Source organism: Protopterus annectens, chromosome 2.part1 (genome assembly GCF_019279795.1).
Source record: "Protopterus annectens isolate FY-2018-M chromosome 2.part1, PAN1.0, whole genome shotgun sequence".
In the NCBI taxonomy this organism is placed as follows: domain Eukaryota; kingdom Metazoa; phylum Chordata; order Ceratodontiformes; family Protopteridae; genus Protopterus; species Protopterus annectens.
The window spans coordinates 651,478,909-651,500,389 of NC_056729.1; the positions used below are offsets into that span (position 1 = coordinate 651,478,909).

At 44.5% G+C, this 21,481-nt stretch overlaps 1 protein-coding gene across 4 annotated transcripts in view; it reads left to right on the forward strand.

Annotated features, from left to right (window-relative positions):
- NCOA1 (nuclear receptor coactivator 1) overlaps positions 1 to 21,481 on the forward strand; it is a 1,171,950-nt gene that overhangs the window by 306,033 nt on the left and 844,436 nt on the right. For all 4 annotated transcript variants that reach the window (XM_044062390.1, XM_044062389.1, XM_044062386.1 and 1 more), the window contains exon 3: positions 1,078 to 1,244. In XM_044062390.1, the coding sequence (XP_043918325.1) occupies positions 1,078 to 1,244 (167 nt within the window). The remainder of the gene's footprint in view (positions 1 to 1,077; positions 1,245 to 21,481) is intronic.

Here is a 21,481-nt window from a genome sequence, read left to right on the forward strand (position 1 = left end):
TTCCACTGTTTTGATTTCTTGTGTTTTATCTGTGAGCCATATGGCAATCCATTGGGTGACACAGGTTTATTCCCAGATTATTAATCTTTTCTACAATGTCTGGATAGGGAATTGTTTCAAAACATTAGGCCAGGTTGAGGTATGTGGTGTGTACTCTTTTGCCTTCACCCATTGCTTTGGTGACATTTAAAAAAGAAACATTCCACCAGGTTGAGTATGCCTGACTTGTCCTTAATGAACTGAAACTGAGATAGTTCCAGTGTTTGGAGATACAAGTCTGATTGATGAGTTTCAAGGAATGACTGTAGTTCTCCATTTGCTTGGTACAAAACCTGTACGGAGGCTGAAACTGAACATTGTTGTTAAGGGTGTGGCTAAATCATGCTTCATGCTATTTAAGATGCATCCAGGTATATTGTCAGGACCCATCTATGCAGCATTTTTAGCATTTGAGCTTTTGTGATAGCTGGAGGTGAGCCATTTTTATGTACAGACGGAGGGGAGAAAGGGGTGACGTTAGAGACAAGTTTATTGGGCAGTAGGTTTACTTGTATCTTCAGCCTCAGTGTAGGTAACATTGTTCACAATCCACTTAACGCATTGCTGTGTTGTGTTTTTGAGATTTTGAACATACCTAGCATTTCCTAGGGAACAAAGGTAATCCTGTTGCAGTGTTTATTGCTGCAGGGTGCCTTTGAGTCCCAAAGATGCAGCAAGGCTGGAGACATCTGGAGAGAAGCCGTGTTTTGCTTTTCCTAATAGGTTACATATTCACATTGTGGCTATTGGGATGTAAATGTCTTAGCCAAGGAATCGATTTGGAGAGTTCCTACAATGTAGAAGATTTGTGGGTTAGAGGAGGAACTTGATCATGTCAGTTCATTGCCTGGCAGAATAGGCACCAGAGGCAATCCAGTCTGTTGGTTTCCGGTGGTTGAGCAGAGGTTAAATAAAGCTACCATTCTGGGAAGTACAGAGCTAAAGTTTTTTTTTTTTTTTTTTGTGGTGGGGAGGTGACAAAGTAATACCAGGGTAACTGATTAAACATTTTACCATTAATATTATTTTTGTTTCTAGTTTGGAGAAGCGGCGTCGAGAAAGAGAGAATAAATACATTGAGGAGCTTGCTGAACTCTTGTCTGCCAACATCAGGGACATTGACAGCCTAAGTGTTAAGCCAGACAAATGCAGAATTTTGAAAAAGACAGTTGACCAGATACAACAGATCAAGCGACTTGAGCAGGGTAAGACCTTTACCATAATTTTCACATTTATTAGAGCGATTTTTTTTTTCTTCCCATCAGATATAGACATTGGAGCAGTTCTGCTGTTAAACTAATGAAGGTGATTACCTTAACAGTTTTAGGGCTCATTGCTTATCAACTACTAATTTTGTATGCTTTTTCTCATTTGTAACCAACCACTCATGTTAAACAGTTTATGTAGTTTATATTTGGAGACAACCACAACAATATTATTGACATCTTTGGAAGGTGCATTTTGATTTATATGGGTTTCTCTTACAGTTTAATAGGTTTAGTGAAAGGTGCAGTAAACAGCATTACAAAAAAAGATAGTGAAGACATTTAACCACACTTTTTCCAAGGAGTGTTGTACTTGCTGCGCTTGTTCCCTCCCCTTCTTAGATTGTACTTTATTGGATGTCCTCTGTTCTGCCACATAGTTGGTTCTGTAACCTCCATTACCATGTGGCAAGACACTTTGTTTAGCTGTATGCTTTGTTTGCAAATATTTCCTTACATTGAATCTTTGCTGTATCAATTTCTTTATCAGATTCCAGGTATTTCTTATACATTAAGGAAGTACTGCTGTTGTCATTTGTCTGTTTAGGCGAGTTTACAGTTTGTTTCTCCTATTGAAGAGGTGAAACTGGTTTCCAGATTTTTGTTGCTCTTTGCAAATAATTAATTTGCCTTCTCTCATTTTTCAGGAATAACTCTTGATTTGAACATTTGTAGATAGTAGTTCTGCCTTGACTCTCCCTTAGTTTCTCCTGTATTTTAGGATATTTTTCATTTGATCCCATTGCCTTAGCCACCATTGGCATTGGTTAACCGTTGTAGGCATTACCTTGAATACTCCGCTACGGTTGGTCTCCGCAGCAGTATATTCTAAGAAATTTAGCACTGGAAGTTTAGGTGTAGTTGATTCGTTCTTCTTTCATTTTTAATGTTGTTTTTTTTCTTTTTGTTGAATATTAGTGGCTTAGTTAGATTTGGAGAAATAGGCTTCCTGACTTCCAGAAATTTAGGCAGTACTCTGTCCATGATGAGAGCTTTTTGTATTTTTGATTTTTATTTTCCGATACATTTCTAATTGCCATAAAATTGAAGCATGTTTGTAGGAGGGGTGTGAGTGTGAGTGTGAGTGTGAGTGTGAGTGTGAGTGTGAGTGTGAGTGTGAGTGTGAGTGTGAGTGTGAGTGTGAGTGTGAGTGTGAGTGTGAGTGTGAGTGTGTGCGTCTCACGTGCAACTATATCAATGTAAGGGCTATCATAGCATGTAGTGAAAAGGGAATAGAGGGATCATGTATAGCTTGGAGCTAAGTGGCTTTTGTCTGCTGTTATCTTCGTACTCAAAGAATGTGACTATCTATTGTACAAATACATTTTTCATTGCATTGTCTGTCTTTTATTTTGTTTTGTGCAGTTTGGGACCGATTAGGGAAACAAGACTAATGTTAGTGAAGATCTAGTCAACACTCTGGCATTTATCATGGAGTTATGTCTGAATGATGATAGTATATTCTCTGTTGCTTTAATTTTTGTTTACTACTGTGACCTGGGGGGGGGCGCACTTTTTCATCCATATGGATACCAAAGAGCAGTTGTCCATTGCAAACGTATATTTTCTAAAATGGTGGAACCAAGGGTTTAACTTATAGAATCCATCTGGAATGCCTGTTTAGTAGTAGTGAGAAGGATTTTCTACAAGAAATTCATCTTCAGGATGACAACATCAGGAGCAACCAAGGTTTTAGAAAAATGTCACTGCATTACTTAGAGAATCAGCCTTGTTAATTCAAGGCTGCTTTGTTTTCCAGGACTTAAAACTGAAATGTCTTCCTTAAGTAGCCTACTAGCCACTCTTCATAAACTTGAGGCTCTCCATAGAGAGGAAAGCTTTAATGTGCATATGGATTCTGCTTGTCAGAGTGTTGCAGCATTAAATTCTCAATTTAAGCACACTCCGTTCAGAGACAATGAAATGCCATTATGAGATTTTAGTTCTGGTGCTTGAAAGTGGTTCTGGGCCTTTCTGGAATCTTTCAGACGAAGATCCAGTGTTGCTCAGAGAAGTCTTATTATGCTTAAACTGATACCTACTGTGTTAACCAGGTTGTAGGCCCTTAAACCCCTCCCTCTCTCTCTCGCATGCACACATATGGAACCCATGGCCTGTTGGCTGTTTAATGGACCTACAAGGAGTCAGACTTTGGTTAGTAAGAAGCTGGAGTCCAGACATTAGTGTAATAGACTATAGCTGATCATTATAAAGTAGTGCAATGGAAATAATTTAAAATGTAGTATTATGAGCTTGGAACATCAGGCTGTCCAGGCACACAAAACAAAATCTAAGCATTACAGATTTGTTTTTATTTATGAAGTTGTCCAAATTACCCTTAGACTGTTTATCCTCTGGGTAAGATCTATATTTCTGAAACAAAGATCTGGCATGAGGAAGCCCATCCTTAGTAATAACTGAACTGTTACTGATACTCTGTAGTTATCTTGTATGTAAAGCTTGCCATGGCAACTAGTTCTTTCAGTTAAACCTGTAATACTGTGTGTCAAGACTGCTCTCTCTAGATATCTTTTTTACAGCGCTTTATCTCTGTTGCTCTCTGGTCAGTTTTTTTCCCCTGTGGTATTTTCTGTTAAGAAATATGATAAATTCTATGGCCGCCCTCTATTTATTATTCCTTCTTTCCAAGTTGTGGTTTTGTGCAGTTTGAATCTTAAATTTTAATTTGTTCCGATCTTTAATATATTCACCCTGTTTCACTGTCTAGACATTGACATTTGTTGCCTTTCCCACGTTGAATGCCATTAAATTCATTTATTCTGCAAACTGTTTGTTTTCTTCTGTACAGTTAGTAATTTTCAGAGATTTTAATAATGTGCATCTCTGGTGGGCACTTATTTAACTTTGAGTGTTATTCTTCTGAAGTTGTACTGCATTATTCTTCTAGTGCACATTTTCTTTCTGCTGTTTAGGTGCTTGTACCCTGCACCACGTAATTTGGTCAACTAGCCATAAAACCCATAAATGTTTTTTGAGTTGGTTCTATACTTATTTATGGTGGGTACAGCTACCTTTATGCAGCTATTAACATGCTTGTACAGAGTTTCTGTGAACAGTTCTGCATAGGCAGCAGTGTTCTTAGGTTTATGGGGCCTTGAAATGTTGTCAGGTTCTCACTTAATAGCAGGAGGTTAGCATTAGAATAGTTCCTAAATATTCCAGGTTTAGCTGGGGGTCCAGGTTTTGTTTTTTACTTCAAAGGAGACCATTTTATGATCTGAACTTACCAGGGAAGGGATTACAGTAGGGGGGGTGTGCGGCACTCTCCCACATTAGCGAGGACCAGATTCAGTATGGTTGCACCCCTGGTTGGTGTATTGAAGATCTGGTCCAGGGAGTTTGTGTTTTCAAAATCCAGGAATCTCTGTGCCTGTAGAATGTTCTTCGTGTTTCACTGTTGCAGTCATTACATTTGGGTAATCTGCTGGCAGGTTGCCCTCAGCTGGCCTGAATTCCAAAGTCTTGGGTCCTTCGTCGGTTGCTGTCTTCTCTTCCATGACGTCCGGTCGTCGGGGGTATAAAATATGCAGCCGACGCCATTTTCTTTAGTCTTTCTTGCCACGCGGTGCCTGAAGCAGAAGCATTTCGCAAGTGCTGGTCGGCCGACTACTGAAATATTTGAGTTTGGGTTTCAGAACCGAAGTGTTCACTAAAGTTAAGTACCCCATTGGGGAAACTTTTTTCTTGCTTTTTACCAATGTCAGAAAAAGTTAATTGTATTACTTGTGAGAAGCAAATACCTCATAAGGATTTCCATTTATACTGTATTCCTTGCCTAGGCCCTGACCACAATGTGCCTAGCTGTCAGTTTTGTGCTAGATTTAACCAACGCACTATTAAGTGTCGGTATATTTTTGCATCTAAGTGTTTTGGAAACAGATTTAACTACCCAAAAATGTTGTCGGATAGCAATCCGACTACCGGAGTACATAAAAAAATGCAAAGAAAAGGACAGAGAAAGGCAGTCGAGATCCAAAACCGATGAGGAAGCTTCTCCTAAGCCAGTCGCTGGTTCACCAGTACTCAGTGAGGCACTTTCGCAGCCCCTGATACCCACTACCTTCGAATAGCAGGCCTCTACCGACACCCATGTGGAGTCCGGCATGCCACAAGATACTCAAGGTATTGGACCGACGGATGTATCTGCCTCAAATGGGTTCAGAGCCGCTGAGCAGGCACCGGCTTCTGAAGGTGTATTCAGACCTCAACATTTATATATCAAACCGACAAAAGCTGCAAAACCAAAGGCAAAGACATCTTCTAAAATTAAAAAACCAACGCCTGAGCCACGTGCACAGGCCTCTATGCCTAAAAAAAACAGATGATCAGAATGGCTGAAGACCTCATTACCTTGATCAGGGGTACCCATCCCCCTCCAGATAAGAGGCCTAGGCAAGACACTGACTATGAATCTTCAGGTCAGGTTTCTATTTCTTATGATCAGGAATTATCTTTACCTCCCTATGAGGATTCTGATGCTGAGGAGTTTATTCCATGTGCATCTCCTCCTGAGGATTATTCATTTGGAGAAACCTTGCATACTTTGAGGGAGCATTTTCCCTGGGAGAGTCAAGACTTTTCAGAATCAAGAAAGAGGATCAGGGATTTCCTTCTCCCTCAGCACAAGCCTTTAGCCATTCCCCCTGTTTTAGACATTGTGGATGATGTGTTTTCAGGATGATGTGTTTTCAGAGTCAAGCCTGACCCCTGACTCCTTACCTCTGGCTCCCAGTAAGCCTGACAGATATTACGGGGTCCCTGACTCTCATACATTTCTATTTAGAAACCCTGCTGCTGTTCCTGAAACTATTTCACAGGGTCCAAAGGGAGTTAAGGCCTCAACAGCAAAGAGCCCTACCCCCTCCGACTGGGCACTGGACAGATGGGGAAAAAAGGTTTATACATCTGCAACCTTGGCAGTCAGGGCCTTAAACTGTCAATTTCATATGCTTAAGTACCAGCAACATGTTATGGGATTGCTTAAACAGAAAATTATACCCATATGTCCCAGGTATTTGTTGGTTCTGCTATGCCAGGCCTGTCAGATTTCTGGTCTTCCAGACTCTTGAGAGTAGAACTTTTACCTTGTACCTGTTAGGGACTTCTCCCAGGTGGCTCGTCATTCCATCAGGTATAGTTATGATGCAGCAGATGCTTTTAAGACTGCTGCTTTTGTGTCATTGATGAGGAGGTATTCTAGGCTTTGGCTTCAACCTTTGCATGATGATATTAAGGCTAAGTTGATGGAAGCCTTTCTTAATAATAAACACTTGTTTGGTGAAGCTGTGCTGCTGTGTTCTTAAGTCCCTTCAGGATAAGAGCAAGTCTTTACAGGAATTTAAATGTGTTTTTCTCCTGTGCCTAAATTTCAGAGAGGCTACCCCAATAAGTCAGCCTTTGTTCACAGGCAGTCTCTCCCTCCTCCTAAGAGTAAAAAGGGTGGCAAATGGTCTGCACCTGCTAAGGCTACTCAGATTTCTGTCCTCAGAAGTATCCTTTTTTTTAGATAAACCAGGTGCTGTCTGACTATCCTAGTCACTTTCCTGATGTCCTTCATGGATGCATCTGCAGTCATAACAACTGGGTTGTCCTGTCGTCAGGCAGCCCTTCAGTCGGCCGGATTCCAAAGTTCGGGTCCGGCTTCGGCTGATGTCGCACTTCACCCGATGTCATCTCTGTTGGTCTTCGGGTATAAAGGCATCAGCCGACGCCATTTTCCTCCGTCTTTCTTGCCGCGTGGCTCAAGCAGAAGCTGTTCGCGAGTGCCGGTCGGTCGGATCCAGAGATTACTTCTACCGAATACTGCTTCGAAGACTTCTAAAGCTAAGTACCCCGTTGGGGACTCTTTCTTGCCTCAGCCGATGTCAGAAAAAGTTAATAATTGTTTAACCTGTGGGAAACAAATACCTCATAAAGATTTCCACTCTTATTGTCTGCCTTGTTTAGGCCCAGCCCACGACGTAGCAGCCTGTTCGGCCTGTGCTTCTTTCAACCGACGAACGCTTAGGCGTCGGTCTGAGTTTGCAGAACAGTTTTTCGGTTCTGATTTTGCGTACATTATGCCGTCGGACCCTCCGACTACCCAATCTGCCAAGAAACGCAAAGATAAAGACCGACACTCGCGGTCCGCGGTTTCGCCGAAACCATGGCTAAGCAAATCATGAGTGTCTCGGTTTCGCTGAAACCGAGAAAACTGATCAAAGTACAGCTGAATCTATCTCTACAACTGAGGCCCCTGCTACCACTCTTGAATCGGCCTCAGAAATTTTACCCACTACGGTGGTTGCCACTGACTTATCAGACACTATTCCCTTGGATGTCTCTACCCCAGCACGTGGTGCTGCTAGGCCTCCAGCAGCCATATCCATTAAGGCCTTCGCCAGGGCTAAAGCAGCCAAGACTACTAAAACAGTGCCTGTTAAACCCCTACAACCAGGCCCTCTTCTAGTTCTCAAATGCTTACTCTGGCAGAAGATTTAATTTCATTAATTAGAGGATCTCAATCTCACCCAGACAGGGCCTCTCAGCCCCCAGAGAAGAGACCTAGGGCAGAGCCCCCTGAGCCAGTGTCCTCTGATGATTCTGCCGATGAATCAGACATAACTGACCAGCCAGAGGCTCCTTTCTCCAATTTTGAAGACTCTGATGCTGAAGAATCCATTCCAGCTGCTTCCCCGCCAGAAGAATTCTCCTTTGGGGAAACCTTGCATGCCATGCGAGAGCAGTTCCAATGGCAGCAACAGGATTTTTCAGACTCCAGAAAAAGACTTAGGACCTTTCTGCACCTTCCACAGCACAGGCCCTTAGCTATACCTCCTGTTCTCTCTGTGGCGGATGATGCTTTCAATAATGTCTGCTCCGCACCAGATTCTTTACCTCCAGCCCCTGCCAAACCAGACAGGTTTTACAGGGTGCCAGACACTCATCACCACCTTTACAAGGCCCCACTTGCAGACCCCGAAACTGTATCCCAGGGTCCCAAGGCAGTAGCCGCGACCATAGCTAAAAACCCTATTCCTTCTGAAAGGGAAGCAAGGTCATTAGACAGATGGGGCAAAAAGGTTTACACTTCAGCTACTCTCTCAGCTAGAGCTTTAAACTGTCAGTTTCACATGATACAATACCAAGAGTTTATGCTTGATCAGTTAACCAAAAAGCTAACCACTGATGAATCTCTTGATAAGAAATATGTATTAGAAATGGTAAATAACATACAACAGGTTAGTAACCATTCCTTAAAATGTGGCTATGATGCACTGGAGGCTTCATTTAGATCAGCCATGACTGGCACAGTGATAAGAAGGCATGCATGGCTAAAGGAGCAAGCTTTACCCGACCATGTTAAAGCTAAGTTGCTAGATGCTCCTATGGATAAGACAAGTTTGTTTGGTACACCTGCCCAGCAGGTTATGAAGAAAATGGAAGAAAAGGCAAAATCTGTTCAAACGGTTAAAGATTTCTTGCAGGTTCAACCCCCAAGGTTTAGCAGGAACTGGCCTGCCAAAAATTGGTCCTTTCCTGACTCCACAAGATCTCAAAGGGGCAGGAATAGACGCTCCAGAGGCAGAAACCAATCCAGAGGAGGTGCCTACAGAGGACGACAGTGGCAAGGCAACAACAGAGGCACAGACACAACCACTGCCACTACATCAACACAGCCACAGTGACTTAACCCTACATCCGCCTACCAGGGAACAAATAGCAGCACCTCTAGGCGGAAAGTTAACCTTATTTGCAAAGAACTGGCACTATATAACAAAGGACAAGTGGATTTTAAAAAACATAGATCAAGGTTACCGGTTCCACTTCCACACTTTACCAGTCAAAAGAGGAATGCCAAATCTACCTCCAAATCAAAAAACAGAGGCTCTACAACAGATAATGCAGTTAGCAAACATGAGAGCTGTGGAAAGAGTGCCAACAGCAGAGCAAGGAAAGGGGTTCTACTCCAGACTATTCCTAGTGCCAAGAAAGGAAAAAAGTTGGAGACCAATTCTCGACCTGTCCACCCTAAATACATACATCATTGTCCCAAAATTCAAAATGCTGACCCTACAGCAACTTCTTCCCATGCTGGGCAAGGAGTGTTGGCTGGTAACTCTAGATCTCAAGGAGGCATACCTGCACGTCCCCATTCGACCAATCTGCAGAAGATACCTCAGATTTCTTGCAGGATCAGAGCACTATCAATTCTCAGCATTGCCCTTTGGCTTATCTACTGCCCAGAGTATTCACAAAATGCCTGGCATCAGTAATCGCCCATTGCAGACTACAGGGAATTCAAATTTACCCATACCTGGACGACTGCCTGCTACAAGGGGACAACAAAAGCAAGCTGACAACAGATTTACAAAGGGTCATTTACTTGCTACAAGCACTGGGATACACAGTCAATTTACAAAAGTCAAGGCTGATACCATCCCAAACAAGGACATTCTTGGGCGCGGAATTGGACACAGTAAAACAAATGGCATTCCTAACTGCAGAAAAACAAAAAGAACTTCCTCTTTACTTCTTGGCTCTAACAAAACTGAACAAGTTAACAGCGAGAAAAGTACTACAGGCCTTGGGCTTCATGGCATCATGCATAATCTTGGTCCCACTTGCCAGACTACATATGAGAAAACTACAGTGGTACCTAAAGAATTTATGGTCCCAACACAGGCACAGCCTAGAAACAGAAATCCCACTAATTCCATGCTTAAAACAGGAGTTCCTATGGTGGGCTCAGGCATGCCAGTCAAATCCAGGGCTACCCTTTCGCAGATGTCAAGCAAGCCAGACCATCACAACAGACGCTTCGGACCTAGGATGGGGGGCCCACATGCTGGACAAATGCGTGCAAGGATTGTGGACACAGGATCAACTTCACCTGCACATCAACCTAAAAGAAATGCTGGCAGTAAAACTGGCAATCCAAAAGTTCAGACCATTTCTCCAAGAGGGCCAGTTGATGATAAGGACAGACAACACCACAGTCATGTGGTACATCAACAAACAGGGAGGCACTCATTCATACCCCCTATGCAGAATGACTTTGGAGCTGTGGACCCTGGCACTCAGCTACAACATCCAGTTACAGGCAATATTTGTACCGGGAAAAGAAAATACTCTAGCAGACATACTAAGCAGAAACACATCAGATGCCCACGAATGGAAGCTGCACCCGGACATTTTCAAGACCATCTCAAAGAAATGGGGAATGCCTCAGATAGATCTATTCGCATCACCTCTCAATCACCAGCTCAAAAATTCTGCACAAGGACATTCCACCCACTAGCATGGAAGGTGGATTCGCTCTCCTTCAGCTGGAAAGGCCTAACAGCATATGCATTCCCACCTCTTCCCTTGATACACAAAGTACTACTAAAAATCAAGGAAGAACGTCCAAGGATAATCCTGATAGCTCCAAATTGGCCAAGACAACACTGGTACCCACTGCTGAGGAGCATGTCTCGAACAATATGTGGCCAATACCCTGATGCCTTTGATGTTAACTCAGAACAACTACAGCATCATACATCCAAACCTAAAAACGTTGCAACTGGCTGCATGGAACATCACATAGCAGCAGCTAATCCAGAACTTTCCCAAAGAGTTAAAGACATTATTCTTGAAGCACGCAGACCTTCAACAAGAAGGAACTATGCTGGAAAATGGAAACGGTTTGTCATTTGGTGTACTGAAAGAGGAAAAGAGGTGTCAAACATAGATATGCCTAACATTCTGGAGTATCTGGCCGAACTTCTTCATTCAGGCCTCTCCTACTCCTCCATCAAGATACATGCATCAGCTGTTTCAGCAGAGTACAGCTTTGATCCACCTGTTTTTTCGCACCCTTTGCTCGGGCAGTTCCTCAGAGGAATCAAGAATGTAAAACCTCCAAGGAAACCACCATTACCAGCTTGGGACTTAAACTTTGTACTAGAAAAATTGACACTATCACCCTTTGAACCAGCAGCAACAGCAGACCTACAACACCTGTCATGGAAAACTGCTTTCCTACTGGCAATTACCTCAGCAAGGAGGGTTTCAGAACTACAGGCCTTAATGGCAGTGCAACCCTTCCTAATCTTCCACCAAGATAGAGTGTCCATGAGGACTAATCCTACATTTATGCCTAAGGTGGTATCCAGAGTGTCTTTAAACCAGGCAATCCACCTACCTACCTTCTTCCCAACCCACAAAACAGAGGGAAAGAATACTACATACCTTGGATGTACATAGACAGCTACGCTACTACTTGGACAGAACAAAAATAGCAGAAAGACTGACCAGCTTTTTGTAGCCTATGCAACAGGAAGGGAAGGAAAAGCTATTTCCAAACAGACAATCTCCAAATGGATAGGAAATTGCATACGATTCTGTTACTCCTTCCATGGAAAACCAATTCCACAGAACATAAGGCCTCATTCTACAAGGGCAACAGCCACTACCACAGCCTTCTTACGAGGAGTGGCAACCAAAGACATTATTGAGGCGGCTACTTGGACCTCCGTGCATACATTTGCCAAGCATTATAATTTGCCTCTATACTCCAGATCCCGAGCAGGGTTTGCCACTGCTGTACTGCAAGGGATCCTAAACACACCATAATCTAGTTTTATCCTCCTCCCTAGTTGGCTATGGTATTCTACCCAGTTGTTATGACTGCAGATGCATCCATGAAGGACATAGTACAGTTTTGTACCTACCATAAATGTAGATGTCCGAACTGGATAGCATCTGCAGTCAGGATTACCTCCCTCCTTCCCTCTGTGGTACACCTAGGGTGTTTACTCTCCTAATAGCTAGCTGGTGGGGGGGAGTCTTTTATGGTGTATTTGTTTGTATATATATGTACATACATGCTTATTTTTGTGTTTACCTCTATCTTTTTGGAAACATTGGCATCTATCCAAATTTTAGCCTTCAAGAGGGCTTCTGGCATCTGGGGCAAGAAACACTGAGGAAAATGGCGTCGGCTGATGCCTTTATACCCGAAGACCAACAGAGATGACGTCGGGTGAAGTGCGACATCAGCCGAAGCCGGACCCGGACTTTGGAATCCGGCCGACTGAAGGGCTGTCTGACGACAGGACAACCCAGTTGTTATGACTGCAGATGCTATCCAGTTCGGACATCTACATTTATGGTAGGTACAAAACTGTACTTTTCTCTTTGTCTTTCTCTCTCTCTGTCTCTTCCTGTTTGGCTACAGATTACTCCGGTTCTTGAATCCTATCCATTATTTGTCAGAGGTATATCATGGTTTGGAAATACCTTTCCTCTTTTATAGGTATTCCTCAGACTCCTCCAGCACAACTCTCCTTTTCAGAGGTGCATTGGCACCTTTTGACTCGGGGTCCTGTTCAAGAGGTGCCTGTGTCCCAAAGGGGGAGGGGGGTTTACTCCAGGATGTTTCTTGTACCCAGAAAAGAGGGTACTTGGAGAACAATTCTAGACCTCTCTCATCTAAACACTTTTTTGTAGATGCCCTCATTTTGAACGTTATCCCTTCAGACTTTGTTTCCCCTTTTGCTTCCTCAGGTTTATTGGTGTCTCTGGATCTCAAGGATTCTTATCTCCATATCCCGATTCCTGCCCTTTTCGGGAAGTTTTTGTTTCTCTGTTGCTTCCTGGCATTTTCAGATGTTCATCGCGCATACAGCTGCAGTCATAACAGATGGGTTTTCCTGCCATCAGGTGGGTCCTCGATCGACAGAATTCCAAAGTCTAGGTCCGGCGTCAGATGTCGTCGCTTCTTCCCTGACGTCAGTGCGACAGGGGTATAAAAGAACCAGCCGATGCCATTTTCTTCAGTCTTTCTTGCCGCACGGTGCCCGAAGCAGAAGCAGTTCGCAAGTGCCGGTTGGCCAGCTCCTGAGATTACGAATATTTTTCAACCAAAGTCTTCTTGAAAGCTAAGTACCCCGTTGGGGAAATTTTTCTTGCCTCAGACCGATGTCAGACAAAGTTAATAATTGCATTTCATGTGGGAAGCAAATACCGCATAAGGATTTCCATTCCCTTTGCATTCCTTGCTTAGGCCCAGACCACGACGTCTCGGCCTGTCGTTTTTGTGCTACATTCAACAGACGCACTGTTAAGCGTCGGGCGGAGTTCGCCCAACACTATTTTGGCAAAAAGTTTAATTACAATATGTCGTCGAATAATCCGACTCCAGTTTTGAGTAAAAGACACAAAGATAAGGACCGACATAAGAGGTTCGCGACTTCTACCGACATCACGCTAAAGCAGACTACTGGTGCTCCGGTTCTCAGCGAGGCGCCTAAGCAGCCCCTGACTACCAATGACACTTCATTAGCGGTGTCTTCTGTGCCCGAGGTTGCAGGATCTTCGGCCCACACCCCGACTACATATACCGAAGCCACTCTTGGTGGGGAAACTCAGAGTTTAGACAGGCCTGCCACCTCTCAAGGTGTCTTCAGGCCTTCTTCTTCTTTTTCCATTAAGGCTTTCACTAAATCTAAAGCAGCCATGCTTTCTAAAAGACAAGCTCCACAGGGCCCCTCTCAAGGCCCCGTGCCTAAAAAGCAGATGCTCAAAATGGCTGAGGATTTGATTACTCTTATCAGGGGTTCCCAACCCCCCTCGGACAAAAGGCCCAGAGTGGAGGAAGAATACCCTTCCTTGGACCAGGCCTCCATTACTTCAGAACTTTCTGAAGACCAGGAAGATTCATACTCCCCTTTTGAAGATTCTGATGCAGAGGAGTCCATTCCCTCTGTCTCCCCCCTGAGGACTACTCTTTTGGGGAAACCTTGCATACCTTGAGGGAACACTTCCACTGGGAAGGCCAAGATTACTCAGACTCCAAGAAAAGGCTCAGGGATTTCCTCTTGCTCCCTCAGCACAGGCCTCTGGCTATCCCTCCTGTCTTAGACATACTAGATTATGTGTATTCCAAGGCCAGCCTCAACCCAGACTCTCTGCCTCCAGCTCCAGTCAAGCCTGACCGGTATTACCGGGTTCCTGATTCACACCAATTCCTATGCAAAAGCCATGCGGCTGACCCAGAAACCATTTCACAGGGTCCCAAGGGAATTAAGGCGTCCACTGCCAAAAATCCATTACCTTCAGAGAGAGATTCCAGAGCTTTACAAAGGTGGGGGAAAAAGGTATACACCTCGGCCACCTTAACCATGAGGGCAATAACTGTCAGTTCCATATGTTAAAGTATCAACAGTTTTTGTTATCTCAGTTGAAAGGTAAAATGTCACAACCTGAACAACCATACTTGAAGGAGTTGAGTTGCAGGATTTGTTACATAGTGCAGAGCAAGTGGGTAAACATACCTTGCAATGTGGTTTTGATGCTTTAGAGGCCTCATGTAGAGCTGCTGTTACAGGATCAGTCATATGTAGACATGCTTGGCTCAAAGAGCAAACCTTACCAGATGATGTCAAGGCTAAACTACTAGATGCACCTCTTCAAAAAGATGTATTGTTTGGTGTTAAAGCTGAGGAGGTATTAAAAAAAATGGAGGAAAAGGCAAAATCAATGCAAACAGTGAAAGATTTCCTACAGGTACAACCTCCACGTTTCAGTAGAAACTGGCCTTCAAAAAATTGGTCCTTTCCAGCCACGGACAGACCTCAAAGAGGTAGATACAGGCGCCCGAGGGGTAGAGGGCAAGCTCAAGGATCATTTAGAGGCAGACAATGGCAAGCACCTACACCAAGAGGTGGTGAGGATAGTTCACAGCCATTCAGAAAGCAGAACCAATGACTTTCCCCTTTGCATGCCAAGCAAGGCTCAATTGGCAGCACCTTTATGCGGAAAACTGGCATTATTTTCGAAAAATTGGCATATTGTCACAAAAGACAAATGGATCCCGGACATTATAGACAGAGGCTACAGATTCCACTTTCACACCCTTCCAAGAATGAGAGGAATGCCAAACCTGCCACACAATCAAAGGGCAGAGGCACAAAAACAAATTTCAGATCTCATGGACATGAAAGCTATTCAAGAGGTACCTGCACAAGAACAGGGTCAAGGTTTTTATTCCAGACTATTCCTGGTACCAAGGAAGGGCAAAGATTGGAGACCTATTTTGGACCTATCCATCCTAAACACATATTTACTCGTACCAAAATTCAAGATTCTCACATTACAGCAGCTTCTTCCCATGCTGGGCAAGGAGTCTTGGCTGGTAACATTGGACCTCAAGGAGGCATACCTGCATGTCCCAATCAGACAAGATTGCAGAAGATACCTCAGATTTCTTGCAGGTTCAACCCATTATCAAGTCTCTGCATTGCCCTTTGGCTTATCTACTGCGCCCAGAGTGTTCACGAAATGCCTGGCATCAGTAATTGCCTTCTGCAGACTTCAAGGGATACAGATATACCCATATTTGGACGACTGCCTGATCCAAGCGGACAGCGAACACATACTTCTGAAACACCTGGCGTTTGTAATAATGTTGAATTCTCTGGGATACACAGTCAACAAAAAGAAATCAAGCCTAATACCTCTCAAACAATAATTTTCCTGGGTGCCAGCTTGAATACAAACACCCAGATGGTCTACCTCATGCCAGAGAAACAAGGGCAACTAACTCATTACTTCAGAAAACTGGCAACCTTCACCAGGCTGACTGCAAGGAAAATCCTGCAGGCTCTGGGATTCATGACATCTTGCATCCTACTAATCCCATGTGCAAAGCTGCATATGAGGAAACTTCAGTGGTACCTAAAAAACTTATGGTCTCAACACAGCCACAGTTTGGAAACAGTTATACCACTGATTCCATGTCTTCAAAAGGAATTTCTGTGGTGGGCTCAAGCATGCCAAAGAAACATAGGTCTCCCATTCTGCAAGCCTCAAGCAAATCGTCATCACAGCAGACGCCTCGGACTACGCCTGGGGGGCGCACATGACAGATCGGTGCATTCAGGGCAAATGGTCCCAAAAAGAAAAGCACCTACACATCAATCAAAAGGAAATGCTAGCAGTAATAAATGCTATTATGGCTTTCAAAAACCTACTGAATTCAGGCCAGCTATTGATAAGGACAGACAACACCACAGTGATGTGGTACATAAACAAACAGGGAGGAACTCATTCATACCCCCTATGCAGGCTAGCCATGTCTCTTTGGAACATGGCTCTGGAATTACAAATCCAACTTCAAGCACAGTACCTGCCAGGCAAGGAAAACACGCTGGCGGACAACCTAAGCAGAAATATGACAGATCCACACGAATGGAAGTTGCATCCTCAAGTTTTTACAAAGATAATTCAAGCATGGGGAAGGCCATACATAGATCTCTTTGCCACCCACAGAAATTACCAATTGACAAAATTCTGCTCAAGGACCTTTCATCCACAGGCCTGGAAAGTGGACGCACTCTCAGTTGGACAGCAATGACAGTTTATGCCTTTCCACCTCTTCCTCTGCTGCCCAAAGTTCTATTAAAAGCCAGAGCAGACAGACCAAAGATGATTCTCATTGCTCCAGACTGGCCAAGACAGCACTGGTACCCACTCCTGAGGAGCCGGACGCATTCCCCACCATGGATCCTTCTGATAATGCCTCTTCTGCTGACTCAGCACAACTTCAAAACTCTTCACAGTCAGCTGAAAACACTCAATCTAGCCGCATGGAGGATTCCTGAAATTCACAACAGACCCTACTCTCCAAGGAGGTGCAGGATGTCATTTTGGAGGCCAGAAGGCCTTCTACTAGAAAATCCTACTCCGCAAAATGGAAACGGTTTTGTGCCTGGAATCAGAAAAAGGGTCAGAATCCTGAAATACTGAATTTACCTCAAATATTACAGTACTTAGCTGAGATGCTACACAGTGGACTTTCATTCTCCTCCATCAAAATTCATGCCTCAGCCATTTCTGCAGAATGCAACACTGATCCTCCTTTATTCTCTCACCCTCTCTTAAGACAGTTCCTCAGAGGGGTTAAGAATATAAGACCCCCAAGGAAGCAACCAGTACCTGCTTGGGACCTCAATTTCATTCTAGAAAAACTGACCCTGCCTCCTTTTGAGCCAGCTGCTTCAACAAAACTGCAATATTTGTCATGGAAAACAGCCTTCCTTCTGGCTATCACCTCAGCACGCAGGGTTTCGGAGCTACAAGCCCTCATGGCTGTGCAGCCTTTCATCATTTTCCATCAAGACGGAGTTTCCTTATGAACCGTCCCTTCTTTTATGCCAAAGGTAGTATCCAGGGTAGCCTTGAATCAGGCTATCCACTTACCTACCTTTTTTATCCTAATCCACAAAACAAAGGAGAGAGACTACTACATTCCTTGGACATTCACAGACAGCTCTGTTATTATTTGGACAGAACAAAGCCTTTCAGAAAATCAGAACAACTCTTTGTGTCCTATGCTACAGGTGCTCAAGGGAAGCCTATTTCCAAACAGACAATCTCAAAATGGATAGCCCACTGCATTCGCTTTTGTTACTCTTTTCATGGTAAAACTGTACCTACAGGCATCAGATCTCACTCCACAAGGGCCACAAGTACCTCTGCAGCTTTCCTCAGGGGGGGTTCCTACCAAAGATATTTTGGAAGCAGCCACTTGGAGTTCTGTACATACTTTCTCCAAGCACTATCACCTACCATTATACTCCAAATCTAGAGCGGGCTTTGCCACAGCAGTCTTGCAGGGCATCCTGGCTCCTCCTAGTTTCACTTAGTGCCTACCACCCCTTTTTTAGCTTTGGGATTCTACCCATCTGTTATGACTGCAGCTGTATGCACAATGAACATAGTACAGATGTCCTTCAAGAATGCAACTGCAGTCCTTACATATGGGTTGTCCTTCCTCAGGCAGCCCTTCGGTCGGCCGGATTCCAAAGTCTGGGTCCAGCATCGGCTGATGTCGCCTCCTCCCCGACGTCAGAGCGGCTGGGGTATAAAAGCATCAGCCGACACCATCTTCCCCAGTCTTTCTTGCTGCACGGTGCCCGAAGCAGAAGCAGTTCGCAAGTGCCGGTCAGCCAGCTCCTGTGTTTTCAGTAACCGAAGTCATCAAAAAGCTAAGTACCCCATTGGGGAACCTTTTCTTGCCTCAGCCGATGTCAGATAAAACTGTAAAAGTTAATAACTGTTTGTCTTGTGGTAAACAAATACCTCATAAGGACTTCCATTCTTACTGCCTTCCCTGCCTTGGCCCAGACCACGACGTCTCTGCCTGTGCTGCCTGTGCTTGCTTCAATAAGCGCACACTCAGGCGCCGGGCAGAATTTGCCGAAGACTTTTTTGGTGAAAAGTACTCCTATATCATGCCGTCGGAACAACCGACAACACATATTTCCAAAAAACGGAAGGACCGGGACCGACACCCTTGGCCCGCGACTTCCTCCGACTCCACGCCAAAACCTCTACCGCAAGTGCATTGGTCTCTTCTGAGGCGGTAATTCCACTGCTCCAGACCGACGACACTGCTTTACCGTTCTCCTCGGCCCCGGAGCCTACCCCGGTGCCGGTTGTGGATTTTCCTCCAGAAACCGAAGTCCTAGATTTGCCTGAGACCATACCGGTGGACAAAGTTACTCCAGCACGTGGGGCAGCTAGGCCTCCGGTGTCTATGTCCTTCAAGGCCTACACACATGCTAAGGCTGCCAGCCAGGCTAAGTATCACCCTCCTAAATCTTTTTCTCAGGGTTCCACTTCTGATAAACATATCATGACTTTAGCTGCAGATCTTATTTCATTAATCAGAGGCTCCCAGGCTCATCCTGACAGAGGTTCTCAGCCGCCTTCAGACAAAAGGCCTAGGGTTGAGCAGACAGATACCCTTTCCTCAGATGAAGCCTCTGGTGACTCAGACCATTCAGAACCCCAGGAAGAGTCTTTCCAGGCCTACGAGGATTCTGATGCTGAGGAATCTATTCCTTCTGCCTCACCTCCCGAGGATATTTCTTTTGGGGAAATTCTCCACTCCATGAGAGAGCATTTTCAGTGGCAGGGCCAGGAATTCTCTGACTCCAGGAAACTGCTCCGTACCTTCCTTAAGCTTCCCCAGCACAGGCCTTTAGCTGTTCCACCAGTGTTAGATGTTCTGGATGATGTGTACTCAGAATCGAGTGCTTCTCCTGATTCTCTCCCTCCTGCTCCTGTCAAGCCAGACAGATACTACAGGGTTCCTGAGACTCATAAACATCTTTTTAAGGCCCATTCTGTTGACCTAGAAACTATTTCCCAGGGGCCCAAAGGAGTGGCCACCTCCATGGCCAAAAATCCTTTGCCCGCAGACAGGGAATCCAGGTCCCTGGAAAGGTGGGGCAAAAAGGTTTATACCTCAACCACCCTTGCCATGAGGGCCCTTAATTGCCTTTTTCATATGTTTCAGTATCAGGATTTCTTGATGGATGATTTGCAGAAAAAGTTAGCCTCTCCTGAGCCTTTAGATAGAAAGGCCTTGCAGGATTTGGTCCATAATACACAGCAGGTTAGCAATCATTTTCTACAGTGTGGTTATGATGCATTGGAAGCTTCATGTAGAGCAGCAATGACAGGGGCCGTCATACGTAGACATGCTTGGTTGAAAGAACATGCATTACCAGATCATGTTAAAGTAAAGCTTCTAGATGCACCTCTGGAAAAACACAAGCTGTTTGGTGCTAATGCTCAGGATGTGTTGAAATCAATTGAGGAAAAGGCTAAATCAGTGCAAACAGTCAAAGATTTCCTCCAGGTTCAGCCACCAAGGTTCAGCAGGAATTGGCCTTCGAAGAATTGGTCCTTTCCAGACACTGACAAGTTCCAAAGGGGAAAAAACAGGCGTGCCCGAGGGAGAGGGCAATACCGAGGCTCCTACAGGGGACGCCAATGGCAGCCGACTAATCAGAGAAGTGGCGCAGGGACTTCTACTGCTCCACAGGGACAAACACAATGACTTGATTTTCACACCGCCGACCAAGGCTCAAAGAGAAGCACCTTTAGGCGGAAAATTATCCTTATTTTCAAAAAACTGGCACGTTTTAACAAAGGACAAATGGATTCTGGACATAATAGACCAAGGTCACAGGTTCCACTTCCATACTTTACCAACAAGACAAGGCATGCCAAACCTGCCACAAAATCAAAGGGCAGAGGCTCTCATACAAGTTTCAAAGCTGCTACAAATCAAAGCAATAGAAAAAGTACCTCCTCAGGAACAAGGCCAGGGATTCTACTCAAGACTGTTCCTTGTTCCAAGAAAAGAAAAGCAATGGAGACCTATACTGGACTTGTCCGCTCTAAACACTTTTCTCATTGTGCCAAAATTCAAAATGCTGACTCTACAGCAACTTCTTCCCATGCTGGGCAAGGGGTCTTGGCTGGTAACACTGGACCTCAAGGAGGCATACCTGCATGTCCCAATCAGACACAGTTGCAGAAGATGCCTCAGATTTCTTGCAGGCCCAGAGCATTATCAATTCTCAGCATTGCCTTTTGGCTTATCTACTGCGCCCAGAGTATTCACGAAATGCCTGGCATCAGTAGTGGCACACTGCAGACTCCAGGGAATACAAATATACCCTTACCTGGATGACTGCCTTATACAAGCGGACAACCAACAAACTCTGATAAAGGGCTTAAATTATACCATCAATCTTCTACAGGCCTTGGGATATACAGTCAACATGCACAAATCAAGACTTGTTCCATCCCAAAGAATAACCTTTCTGGGTGCGGATCTAGATACAACCACCCAAATGGCTTATCTCACAGAAGAAAAACAAAGTCAACTACCGGATTACTTCAAGAATCTGACGAGACAAACTCAGCTGACTGCAAGGAAAATCCTGCAGGCCCTGGGGTACATGGCATCCTGTATTCTTCTGATTCCACAAGCAAGGCTACATATGAGAAAGCTACAGTGGTACCTAAGGAGTTTATGGACCCAGCACAGTCACAGTTTGGAAACTTTAATCCCACTCATTCCATGCCTTCACAAGGAATTTCTGTGGTGGGCTCAGGCCAGCCAGTCCAACAGAGGGCTGCCTTTCACAAAGCCAAAAACCTCCCAAACTATTACAACAGACGCTTCAGACTTAGGTTGGGGAGCACACATGGAGGGCAGAGGTATCCAAGGACAGTGGTCACGAAAGGAGCTATGCATGCACATAAATCAAAAAGAAATGCTAGCAGTGATGCACACAATCGAGGCCTTCAAACTATTTCTGCATCAAGGC